Below are 12,769 nucleotides of genomic sequence, written 5' to 3' on the forward strand. Positions count from 1 at the left end.
TCCCCACTGCCCATGTCAGGGGCCCGGTCCTGCTGAGAGACTTGGAACACCCTTGACTGCACCCACACCCCTCTGGCTGTGCAGGGCCCAGGGCCCTCTGGGGAAACCCAGAGTAATGACACAGCCAGTGCTCTCCTCACTTCCTGGCAGGCCCGAGCAGGCTGGCACCAAGAGTTTAAGGATAATAAATGGAAGAAAAGCTGAAAGTCATGAAAATTCTGCCTGTTAGTTTATATTATTTTGGTGAAATTGGGAACAGGCTGCTATAACTTAGTCTTAATCATAGGTACCTCCATCCAATGACAAAACAAGGCTCTAGGGAGAATGGCTGCAAATATGTGTGAGATGGTCTGCACCCAGGAAATCCTGAACTACAATGTGCAAAAATAAAAATGGCTGCCTGGAGAGGTGGCAGGATCCAGGTGATATTTTCTGAACAGACTATATCGTATTGTTTTCTAATCAAAATAGCGGATACTGTGTTCACTACATGCAGGCACTTTAACTGTATTAACTGACTTAATACCCTCTACACCCAATCCTATGTAGTAAGGGTTGTGCTAGTCTCCAGTTTATAGAGCAGCGGTTCTCAACCTGTGGGTCGCGACCCCTTTGGGGGTCGAACGACCCTTTCACAGGGATCACCTAAGACCATCGGAAAACACATATATAATTACATATTGTTTTGTGATTAATCACTATGCTTTAATTATGTTCAATTTGTAACAATGAAATTGGGGGTCGCCACAACATGAGGAACTGTATTAAAGGGTCGCGGCATTAGGAAGGTTGAGAACGACTGTTATAGAGGAAAGAACTGAGGCACAGAGAGGTTCAGTAACTTGCCTAATGTCACTCGACTGGTAAGTGGCAGAGTCGGGGTTCAAACCCTTAGAGTCTGAAAATGAGGTCAGTTGCGAGTGGTGGGATTTATAATATTTTGCAATTTGTTGGAAACTGATAGATATGAATATATATACATAATATTAGTATGTCGGTTTTGCTTAGGGGATCTCAGAGCTGTTGTGAGGGTCAAATGTTTTTTGGGCAAAAACTTTGCAAGCTATGGGTGATGTTACCATTTAGTGGATGATGGTGTTTGTACAGGCCTAAGCTCCTGGTTCCCCAGCTGCCCCTGCCCAGGAAGCTCTCAGCCCTCTCTCTACCCCCAGTTCTACTCTGGACCTGGAGGGCAGCAACCAAGGATGCCAAGATGGAGGTGCTCACCGTAGAAGTCCCTGAAGGGGTGCAGCCAGTCTTGCTCCTTGTTGTCATCTTCCTCATCACTGTCCTCCTGGTCCTCGCTCTCACTGTACTCATAGCCTGTAAGGTACTCCTCCTCCTCCTCCTCCTCTGCTTCCTCCACCTCTGCTTCCTCCTCTTCTCTTGGGGCTCTGTCCTTGAGACTGGACCCCGCCTCCTCACCCCTCAAGTAGTCCCGGAGGAGGGACCTGGAGGTCTCCATGGCGGTAGACAGCCAGTCGAAGGGCCAGACATTGCTTGGCTTGGCCAGCACATCCATCTCCACCTTGGCCTGGGGGTACTCCACCACCTCGATGGTCACCTGCAGGGAGACAGACTCCACGCCGGTCATGAGGGAGGCTCAGAGCTGGACACCAAGGAGAGGGAATAGGACAAAGGCAGGAGGAAGAGGCCCAACCTTCTTGGCCTCCTGGGCAGATGGGGTCACAGCTTACGACCTGGCTATGCATCAGAATCCCCTGAAGGTCCTAGACTCCCCAACACTACCTCAGACATGGGTGTAACTGGTCTTAGGTGGGGCCAAGCATGGGGGCTCTAGCGGGTGCCAGGGCAGAGACCCACTAGTGTCAGAGAAGCTGGCTTTGAATTCTGGCTTCACTGGCTTTCAGGCTGCACAGCCTCCGGGGCCACTACAGCCCTGAGCCTCCGTTTCTTCCTTGTAGAACCAGAAAATGAGAGCAGAGACAGCACATCCCCAGGGCAGCCCCTGGGGGGAGAGCAGGGGCTCTCTTTCACCACATGTGGAAAGGAAAACGAAACATGAAATCATTTTTGTAAAAGTGAACCTTAAAAACATCATTTGGGGTTAAATTAATCTGAGGTCACTGAACAAAATGTGGGCGGAAAACAGCAAAATCTAAAGAAGCAGTGAACATTGCCCATCTTCCATCACCGATGGAGAACATTTTGGGGATTAACGTCCCCAGTTTTACGTATATATACACAAATGTGCACACACACATACTCTTAAACAATTTTATAGTTATGTTCTACACTTTTCTCTTTCAGTGAAAGTGTTTTCTAACTGTAGATGCTACACAAAAATGCAGAATTATTACCATTAGGGATTCAGGACTGGCAGTGGGGCATGTCTATCCCCCACCCACTGTACTCAACCCCTCAGGAGACTGCACAAGGGGTTGAGCCTGTGTGGGGATCAGACCTTCGGGCTTTTCCACAAGGCTTCCCCCGAGATTTCCAGAGTCCCTTGCAGCTCAAGAAGCAGTCTCCACTCATTTGGTCCCCATGACAGCCCTGCCAGGTTGGCGCTGTTTGTCCCTTGCTATGGACATGAGTTGCTCATGGTCTGCAGTTTAAAAGCAGAGAAGCGGGTCCTCTCCCAACAACTCCATGGGGACAGCATGGGGAGTCAACTTCTCCAACCGCACACAGCACCCACACCTCCAAAGAAGGCCGGACAGGACGCCTGACCTCAGAGCTGAGCCCCTGAGCCCAGCTCCTCTCTTGGTGCCCACTGGGCCCATGGCCCTCCTGCAGCTCTCACCTGGATATCGGGGTTTGGGGTACTCAAGTCCGTGTTGGCCAATCCTGGCAGCGTCTGCAGCTCCAGCACCAAGGGGGTGTCCTCCTGGGTCCCAGGAGGGGCTGTGTCTTCTGGGGTCAGAGCTGCTGGCTCAGTGACAACCCAGTGCCTGCGTCTTTGTGGCCCTGCCTGGAGTGGGGTCTTCTCCTCTTCCCTAGGAAAGCCTGGATCTGGGGAGGCTGAAACCTAAGGGGGAGAGAAGGGGTGGAAGAGGTGACTGAGATCAGGGATTGCCCCATGTGGACCCAAAAAAGGCTGGGTGTGACCAGATCACAAACTTGCCGTGACTGTATATCCAAACATGAGAGCTTTAAGGCCTCATAGGATAAGTGGGGCTGTTTCCACAAAGCACTTGGACAAAGAGCCAATATGAGGCATGAGGGGAGGGTTGAAATCAGGTTTCTGCACACGGAAGAAACAGTCCATCCTCCTCATTTTATAGAGGAAGAAACTGAGGCCCAGAGAGGGAAGGCAGTGGTTCCAAAGTGCAGTTTGCAGGCCACCTGCCCGAGAATCCCCAAGGCTGTGGTCATCGGAGAACAGCCTCTTACAGCACAAGTCAGAGAAGGAAGCCCCAGGAAGGCCTCTGGGTGGCAGCAGACCTTGGCCCTTCCCCTCAGAGCTCCCCACTGCCTGGCCTTCCCGAGCGGTCCATGTGGGGGCTGGCTTCCCTAGCATCTCTGACCACAGCTGCCTGTCTGTCTCTGCCTGCCCACCTGGGTCTGGTCCCTTTTCCTATTCCAGGCTGCTCGTATGGCTGGCTGGCTGCCAGAGAATTTCCCGCACCAGCCTGTACCCACGGGGTCCACACTGCACCATCCTTGCTTCAGCACAGGTAGTAGGTGAAAGGTTGATCCTAGTTGTCTCTGACTCCTGCTCCAGGGCCCATCTGCTCAGACAGTGGGACACTGAGGCCGTCCACCTACCTCCAGACTGCAGCCATTGCCCAGTCTTCATGCCAGAGCAGAAAGAGCACTGTTTAGAGCTACCCTTATAAGCCTCAGGGGCCATGAGCCTACTCTGAATCCTGCCACAGCCTTGAGCCCACCTCCCATCTCACCTGGGCAGTGTGGTAAGGCTGAGAAACATGGGTTCTGGAGAGTCAGACCAGCCTGGGTTTAAATCCAAGCTCTGCCTCTCACGAGCTCATTCAACTTGATCTGTAAAATTAGGATAATTCCTACCCAGAGTCCCTTGGAGTCAGAATTTTATTTATCAAACACTTCCACAGCATTGACTGTGTGCCAACCACTATTCTAAACACTTAACCATTTGTTTCATCCTTCTAACACCCCTCAGGGGAGGTGCTCCTGCCATTCCCCTTTTGACAATGGAGACTAAAGCACAGAGAGGGCAAGTAACTTGCCTGAGGGCACACAGACATAGAATTTGAACCATGATGCTCTAACACTATAGGCGGGAGCACTGAGAGTCCCCTTCACAGATCCGGGGCTTAATCAGTCTAGTTTCTCACTCTCCTTTCTTGGGTTGGAAAAGTCTCTCCCCTTTGACTTCCCCTCCTGTGGTATGCAGATGTCTGGCTCCAAGCCTCCTGCACAAATCACTTGGTCCCAGGGCAGCTGTGGCCCCATCTCAGCCTGGCCCTGCAGTCTCTCTTGCTCTGGGGTCAGGCTGCCTAGGTCTGAATATGGCGGTGGCTGGCATCTGGACTGCGGGACCCTGGCGGGGCACATCACCTCTGTGAGTGTCCTTCTCTATAAAATGGGAAAGGTGGCCGAAACCGGTTTGGCTCAGTGGATGGAGTCGGCCTGCGGACTGAAAGGTCCCAGGTTCGATTCCGGTCAAGGGCATGTACCTGGGTTGCGGGCACCTCCCCAGTGGGAGATGTGCAGGAGGCAGCTGATCGATGTCTCTCTCTCATCGGTGTTTCTAACTCTCTATCTCTCTCCCTTCCTCTCTGTAAAAAATCAATAAAATATTTAAAAAAATAAAAATAAAAAAAAAATAAAATGGGAAAGGTGATGGGCAGGAGCTGGAATCTCGCAGGTGCTGAGGATGGTCAATTCCAGCTCTCCCTGGTGCCCAGTCGGACCAGGTGATGAAGAAAAGCCATGGAAAGCCCTGGCTACACATCCCAGCCGCAGAGGCCAGCCTTTTTGTGGAGCCTCCTGCTCGGTGCACCAGCCCCTGGGGGTTCTGGGGTGTGGAGCAAGGAGCGGTTGGGGGGACGACATCCGGTCTTAATTTAGGTTCCTTCAGAGCTGAACCAGACACAAGGATTCGAGGGCAAGTGGCAGGTGATCTGATCCCAGGAGACACTGTGGCGGGGGGTGGAAGGGTGGAGAGAGCAAATCAGGGAAGGGAGGCAGCTAATAAAGAATGTTGCATCATGCCCGGCCAGTGTGGTTCAGTGGTTGAGCATCACCCTATGAAACAGGAGGTCACCATTTGTTTTCTAGTCAGGGCACATGCCTGAGTGGCAGGTTCTGTCACCAGTAGGGGGCGTGCAGGAGACAGCCGATCAATGAAACTCTCTCTCATTGATGTTTCTATCACTCTCTCCCTCTCCCTTCCTCTCTGAAATCAATTTTCCCTCTTTTCCTCTGCTGAAATCAATAAAAATATATATTTTTAAAAAAAGAATGCTCCATCTGGCTGGTGACCACAGTGGGCAACTGAAGCTCAATCCCCCTGGACGCCTCCGTTATCCCCAGAGGAGGGGAGCTGGGCTGTCTACTACCCACTCCGCCAGTCATTGGCTAAGGGCTGCTGGGATGGAGGAGAGTTTGCTCTCCAGGCAGGTACGTCGGGCTTGCCATGTACAGCTCAGAGCTGTCCCTAGTGCCTCCATCTGGCTGGTGACCACAGTGGGCAACTGAAGCTCAATCCCCCTGGACGCCTCCGTTATCCCCAGAGGAGGGGAGCTGGGCTGTCTACTACCCACTCCGCCAGTCATTGGCTAAGGGCTGCTGGGATGGAGGAGAGTTTGCTCTCCAGGCAGGTACGTCGGGCTTGCCATGTACAGCTCAGAGCTGTCCCTAGTGCCAGTGAACACCCTCAGGCAGCTGGAAACTGGCAATTGGAAGGCCTCAGGGCACATAGGCTGAGCCCCAGAGCCATGACCTGTGACCCCTGTCTAACCACATATGGGCCAGGCCTTTTACGTACCTTCTGCCACCCACTCCAAATAGAGTGTAAGCTCTGTGAAAGTGGGAATTTCTGTCTGCTTTGTTCACACTGTATCCTGTGCCTAGCACGGTGCCTGGTATATTGTAAGAGCTCAATAAATCACTGCTGAGGGCTTAAATGAATGCCAGCATCCTGAGGAATGAGTGGGACTATGTGAACGACGAGGCTATGGAGGCCCCGAGAGGGTAAGGATTTATGTAAAGTTTCAAAGGTTACAATAGCAGAGCTCGGGTTTAAGCTCACCTCTGCCTGATCTCAACTCCATGCATCGGTGCAACCACCTCTGCATTTACAGAGCACACCCACTATCATCATCTTGTCTAGCAGCTAAACTCGGTGGTAACGAGCTGTGTGGCCTTGGGCAGCTTACTTCATCTGCCCAAGTTTCTCCCTGTGTCAATTAGGAAACACCATCCCTGTCTCATGAGGTGCCTCATATGTGGCAAGCATGCAATGAACCATTTGTATGCCATAAGGGTCTATAGACGCAAGCAGCAGACCCTTTTTAATTAAATGCAAAGTATCATGTGGCCGTTAACTGGTGAATGTTACTCAGAAGTGATGACGGATGGTTCTGAGAGGGAAGAGAGGAGGTGCCTCTTTCTCCAGGCACTGTGTCAGCTCTTTACATCTCAATTGGTCTGAAGACCTTTCACCTGCCACCGCTGATGGAGGACCTGGGCAGGTATATTCCACAATGTTCTGAGGCTCCGCCTGCCTGTGTAAGAACACCTGTCGTGCCCCAGGACACTGCCCTCACCTGTTAAGCTTGCACGTGGAGTTTCATGCAGGCGCAAATATGCAACTCCATTCTTTGGTGGTGGAAGGGGGATGGAATCATTACCCAGAGAGTCTTGAGATGTAGAATTTACACAGGTTCTCCCCACTATCCGAAAGTAGGGCTTTCCTACAAAACCCTTCACAAGGAGAAATGGTATAAGGTGAAGAAGCAATGACCATTCGTTGACCATTCATTCACATGGAAAGTCTCCAGCCTTGCCAGACCCCCCAAACCGAAACAAACTCTAACGTAATAAAAGCAGTGGCTCTCTCGCTGCTTGGGAGTGCATCGCCCTGTATCAGCTTGCAACAGAACAAAATCGGAACGCTATTTTTGCTTCCTCCCTCCACCTATTAAAAAAATATTTCCTACCATATTTTTATTGCTGCTATATGTTCCCCCTTTTTTCATAAAAGCAAAAATCCTCTTGGATTTCTTTTCAGTTAGCAAAAACAGGTACTGATGTGAGTTCTGTAAAAGTGAAGAGGTACAATGTGAACTTTCGAAAAATGGGACATGCCTATACTGAGCTATATCTCCATTTTCTATCACACACACACTCACACACACACACCCCTACATGTGCTCTCCCAGGCTTGGCCAGCAGCCCTGACCCATGTGTTCCCAGTTAACACAAGAGCCCTCATCCCCACAAAGCCTTCCTGCATTGCACGCACCTGCCTGCTAACCTGTTTCAGCCCCTCCAGTTCCTCTATTCTCCCTGCTCCTCTCTGCCTCAGGGTCGGGAACTTGTTCCAGATAATGAAATCCAGTTGCCAGATGCAGGCCAGCACCTCCCCTCCCCACAGCCCCAGCTGCTGAGGCCCGAGCCCCGAGCCCATCCATACAGAGACAGGCTGCGCACACAGTCACCCAGCATTCAGCAGCAATTGCCTCTTCAGCCAGGCTAGAGGACCACGGGCAGAGGGAGGGGGCTGGACTTCACTCCTTCACTCTCCTGGCTGGTGGGGACCAGCCTCATCCAGCCCACCCTGGCTCCTCCCTGTAATCAGAGTACTCCTGACAGAGACACCCTCCCAGCACCAGGGCTGGCTCAGGCTGTGTGACCCAGGGTTTATGCTCTGCTGTCGCCATTGTGAAATGCTCAGAGGCCCACACTCTCATTCTGCACTGGGCCCCACAAACCCTAGCGGGTCCGGTCAAGCTCTCTGTATGTATCGACTCCAACCTCCTTGGGCAGGTACCAGCATCCTCCAGACTTACGAGAGGAGGCAGTCAAGGATCGGAGGTGAAGTTACGCGCTTGGGGTGGGAGGGGGCTGGCAGAGCAGGATTTGAGGCAGGTGGGCTGGCTGGACTCTGTGCTCTTAACCCTCGTGCTCTGCCAACTCCCGGCAGGGGCTGCACCTCTGGCTCACTGCCTGCCACTCTGGGGGCCTGAGTGTGTGATGAACAGAACGCTAGAACAGGATGTTCTGCTTTTCACATCCATTTTCCCTTTGATCCTCATAACAAGCCAGTGGGGAGCCAACAGGAGGAGGAGATGAGGAGACTGAGAGCCAGTGAGGTTGGGGACTTGTCTGGGACCACAGCAGTCAAGCCTCCAGGTGCCTGCACGTTCCTGTCCTTCCCTCTCTCCCACAATCAGCTCTCCAGGGGTCCCGAACTCTAAGAGCAGGAAGAATGGTCTGGAGGAGGAATGGGGCCAGACCACAGGCTCCCCTCTGAGGGTCAGAGGCCAAGCTGCAGGAAAACACCTGCTTCTCAGTGTCACCCACCTGGCAGGTGAGACCTTTCACCCCACAATGCCCCTCCTGCCATCCAGCCCCTGTACCAGGCAACTGGCTGGGCAATGGACCAGGACTGAGGTGCTAAATAAACACACCTATCCTGTGCATGCCGGTCCCAGGCTTGGAGGCTCCTTCCTCTGAGCTTAGCTCTTCAATTTTTATGTAGCTTAAAGAGAGAGAGGAAGGGAGAGGGAGAGGGAGAGGGAGAGAGAAACATTCATCGGATTGGCTGCCTTCTGCACGCCCCCTACTGGGGATTGAGCCTACAACCCAGGCATGTGCTGTGACCGGAAATGGAACCAGCAACCTTTTAGTGCACGGAATGATGCCCAACCCACTGTGCCACACTGACCAGGGCACAAAGTGGAGACTCATTCTGCTGCTGCTGCAGGAATCTCCCCAGTTCTGCCCCACAAGGGACCCCTTCATGCAGGACAGTCCTTGCAGCCTGGAAGAGAGGACCTCTCAGTTCTTCTCTTGCCCATTCTCATCTTCATCACCCTCTATCACAGCGGTCGCCAACCTTTCGGACCTCACAGACCACTGTGGTCCACGGACCACCGGTTGGCGACGGCTGCTCTATTGCACACTAATAGCATGGCCCAAGCTATGCCCAAAGTACCCAACACCCCCCCACCACCACCACCACCACCCCCAGGTTTTTCCTCGCCTGCCTAGGAAGTGGTGCGTGCCAGACTACAGCCCAGGGCTGTAGAATTAAGCAAAGCTGGGTCTGCATCCTGGCTCACCACTTACTAGCTGTGTGACTGTAGGTTAGTTATTGGATCCACTGTCAGTTTCCTCGTCCCTATAATGAGGATAACAAGACAAGAAACACAAAATGCTAGGCATAGTGACTGTTGGGTGCTCGTCTGATCTTAACCAGAACAGAAGACACCCAATGCGCAGAGCTGTGTCATTCTTTGCCTGTCCAGCACCCTTGTAACAAACTGCCTGGCCCAGCCCCTGGCAACGGCGGTGCCGCCCATGTATGTGTGCTGTGTTTTCACACCAAGCACGCCATCCCGTTGGACTGTAGGAGCAAACCGGGTCTCAGCAACAGGCCTGCCCAGAGAGGGAGTGGCATGTTTTGTTCACGATGCTGATTTCAAACTGAATGAGAGGGCTGGTGGATGGCATGCAAAGATAACCAAAAGGTCCTCAGTGGACTGGTAGCTCTTGAAATGACAGACCTGGCTCCCCATCCCAGCTAGGTTTAACATCTCTGCACCTCGATTTTCTCATCTGGAAAAGGGGAATAATGCCCAAGTCAGAATGGTGTGACAGTGGAATAACATCACTAAAGTCTTTGTACCAATTCTGCAAGGCCCAGGGAATGCTCACTCCCCCTCAGGCATCCTACACCTTTGGACCTGATGGGTTTCCGTATGTTCTTCAGCTTCTTCATAAAGGTCTTTGAGTTGGTCATTTCTGGCCAAGGCCCTTAGAATAGCAGTCTGCATCCTCTCAACAATTCCTTAACTAACACCTTTGATGTGTAGAAGATGACTTAGCCCCTCACTTTTGTTGTTGTTATTAATCCTCACCTGGGGATATTTTTCCCATTGATTTTTAAAGTGAGTGTAAGGGATGGAGGGAGAGATGGAGGGGGAGGGAAACAGAGAAACATGGGAGTGAGAGAGACACATCGATTAGTTGCCTCCTGCATGTGCCCAACCAGGGCAAGGAACCCACAATTCAGGTATGTGCCCTTGAGTGGGAATCAAACCCTGGATCTTTGGGGTGCTGAGGTGAGGGAAGGGGCAGGACACTCTAACCACTAACCCACTGATGGAGAACCTTTTGAGCTCGGTGTGTCAGCATTTTGAAAAACCCTAATCGAGCTCTGTCACATATAGAAATTTTTTGATATTTGCAACCATAGTAAAACAAAGATTTATATTTTCGATATTTATTTTATATATTTAAATGCCATTTAACAAAGAAAAATCAACCAAAAAAATGAGTTTGCGTGTCACCTCTGACACGCGTGTCATAGATTTGCCATCACTGCACTAACCCATGCAGCCCAGGGCAACTTAACTCCCTCATTTAAAATTTTTTTTATTGATTTCAAAGAGGAAGGGAGAGGGAGAGAGAAATAGAAACATCAATTATGAGAATCATCCATTGCCTGCCTCCTGCACGCCCTCTATTGGAGATCAAGCCCGCACCCTGGACATGTGCCCTTGACTGGAATCAAACCCAGGATCCTTCAGTTCGCAGGCCAATGCTCTATCCACTGAGCCAAACCAGTTAGGGCCTGCCCCCTCATTTTAAATGTCAGGAAATTGTCCAAGGTGACTCACATAGGAGTTAATGACCCCCTGGGACCAGAACCCCAGGCCCTGGCCTCCAAGCTCTGTTTTTTCCTTCATGGCACTAATTTGCTTTAACATGTTGAGGGCTCGTCCAGGCCCTACTGGGACTGGGGATATGACTTTGGCTCTGAAATAACTCATCCTCTCCGCTGAAGGAAGATCTGGCAAACCTACTAAAAATAATTATAATACAAAGCAGTAAGACTAAAATAGAAAGTATTTAGCCAAATGAGTAGAAAAACTGCCAATGTAATTAATTTATGACCACTGTCATCTCTCATTAGGAGGTGGGACTAGCCAGAGGCTGTTTAGTTGCTCTGGACTGCAGTGGGTTCTCAACCAATGGTGTCCCTCAGGGAACATTTAGCAAAGTCTGGCTCTGTCAGGGAGGGAATGCAATAGGCATCTAACAGGCTTGGGATGCTGCTAAACACCCTACAATGTACAACAAAGAATTATATGACCAAAACGACAGTAGTGGGTCTCAACAGGGGGAAAATTGGATCTCAGGGGCCAAAAAATAAAAAATAAAATCTTAGATGTTACAATGGTTTGTACCACTCCAAAGGGCCATGGTACCTGAACGGTTTATCTGTGTTATTAAACTTTCATGGGGGTTGGGGGAGAGCACTTGGAAAAAAATGCCTAAAAGGCTCCTTAGCCTGGCCAGTGTGACTCAGTGGTTGAGCATCTACCTATATGAACCAGGAGGTCACAGTCTGATTCCTGATCAATGATTCTCTCTCATGACTGATGTCTCTCTCTCTCCCTCCCTCCCACTCCCTTTCTCTCTGAAATCAATAAAAAAATATTTTAAAAATAAATAAAAGGCTCCTGGGGTGGGGCAGTAATGAAAAAAGATGGACAGACCCTGGTCCACACAGATCCCCCTGAAGTGCCTTTGGTCCCATTGCCCCGGAGGGCCTCAGCAGCCTGGCACTAATAGTGTGTCCCAAGCTCAGCTCTCACTCACACACCAATCTCCAGCACATCTGTCTGGACCCCTCAGTGTCCTCATCCGGAAAATGGGAAGAACTGCTCTGACCTCCTCCAAGAACAGCTCAGGGCAGAGGAGGGGCCAGGACCCCTCCCACGCAGGCCCACTCCTGCATACCTTGGAAGGAGTCCAGCAGGCTTTGTCCTTATGGGGATGAATGTCCACTCCGGTCCAGGAAGGAACAGCTGGACTGTTGATCCCGGGTGACAGCAGACACAGGTTTCAACAGACTATGGTTTCTCTCCACGACTAACATCACTCTTTAAGGTCTCACCCCTGTCCTACACCCACCCCTAGGGCCCACTCTCAGGCCACCCAGAAAGTGCTTCCCGATGTCTGGGCTATCCCTTCTGCTTTTCTAAGTTGAAGGACCCCACTTACTACCTCACCTTGTCTCAATTCATGCCCAAAGGGGCCCAAACCCTTTGCAGATTTAAGAGGTTGCACCTTGACCGTTTGAACCTCAGCAACTCCTCTCCCACCCTCGCACCCTCGGAGGGCGCACCTGGCCAGCGCGGCTGCAGGAGACGTGCGCTCAGGGCCAGGCGACGAGCGGACGCCGGGCCTTTCCGGAGTGTCTACCCTCCTCACTCGGCACAGAAGGGAAGCTGCTCCCCAGGCTTGCGCGCCACACAGCCCAGGGAGTGGGGGCTCCTGAGGCCCCATGCACCTGGCCCTTGCCCGGCCCAGCCCTCGCCTGGGGCGGCCACTGCTCTGTCCCGGCCGCGTTCCCCGAGCGGCTAGAGCGGACGTGCCGGGAGGGGGACCAAGCGCGTAGCCCCGCGCCCGCTACTCACCTCCGCCAGCCTCGCTTGGCTCCGGAGCCGGGAACCCCTCGGCTTCTTCGTGGGGAGTCCCCATCCCTCCGCCAGCAGCGCTGCCAGCAGCACCGCTCCGAAGAACAGCCCTGCTCTGCTGGGGAACCGAGGCATCGTGGCTCCAAAGCCGCTCCTCCGGTGCCTCT

At 52.1% G+C, this 12,769-nt stretch overlaps 1 protein-coding gene across 1 annotated transcript in view; it reads right to left on the minus strand.

Annotated features, from left to right (window-relative positions):
* ISM2 (isthmin 2) overlaps positions 1-12,751 on the minus strand; it is a 16,643-nt gene extending 3,892 nt beyond the window's left edge. Inside the window, exons 1-3 of the mRNA XM_006778831.2 lie at positions 12,603-12,751; positions 2,768-2,992; positions 1,228-1,564 (exon numbers count right to left, since the gene is read on the minus strand). Of these exons, the coding sequence (XP_006778894.1) occupies positions 1,228-1,564; positions 2,768-2,992; positions 12,603-12,737 (697 nt within the window). The 5' untranslated portion in view covers positions 12,738-12,751. The remainder of the gene's footprint in view (positions 1-1,227; positions 1,565-2,767; positions 2,993-12,602) is intronic.
* Positions 12,752-12,769: the final 18 nt, after the last annotated feature.

The sequence above is a fragment of the Myotis davidii genome, unplaced genomic scaffold, assembly GCF_000327345.1.
Source record: "Myotis davidii unplaced genomic scaffold, ASM32734v1 scaffold309, whole genome shotgun sequence".
Lineage (NCBI taxonomy): Eukaryota > Metazoa > Chordata > Mammalia > Chiroptera > Vespertilionidae > Myotis > Myotis davidii.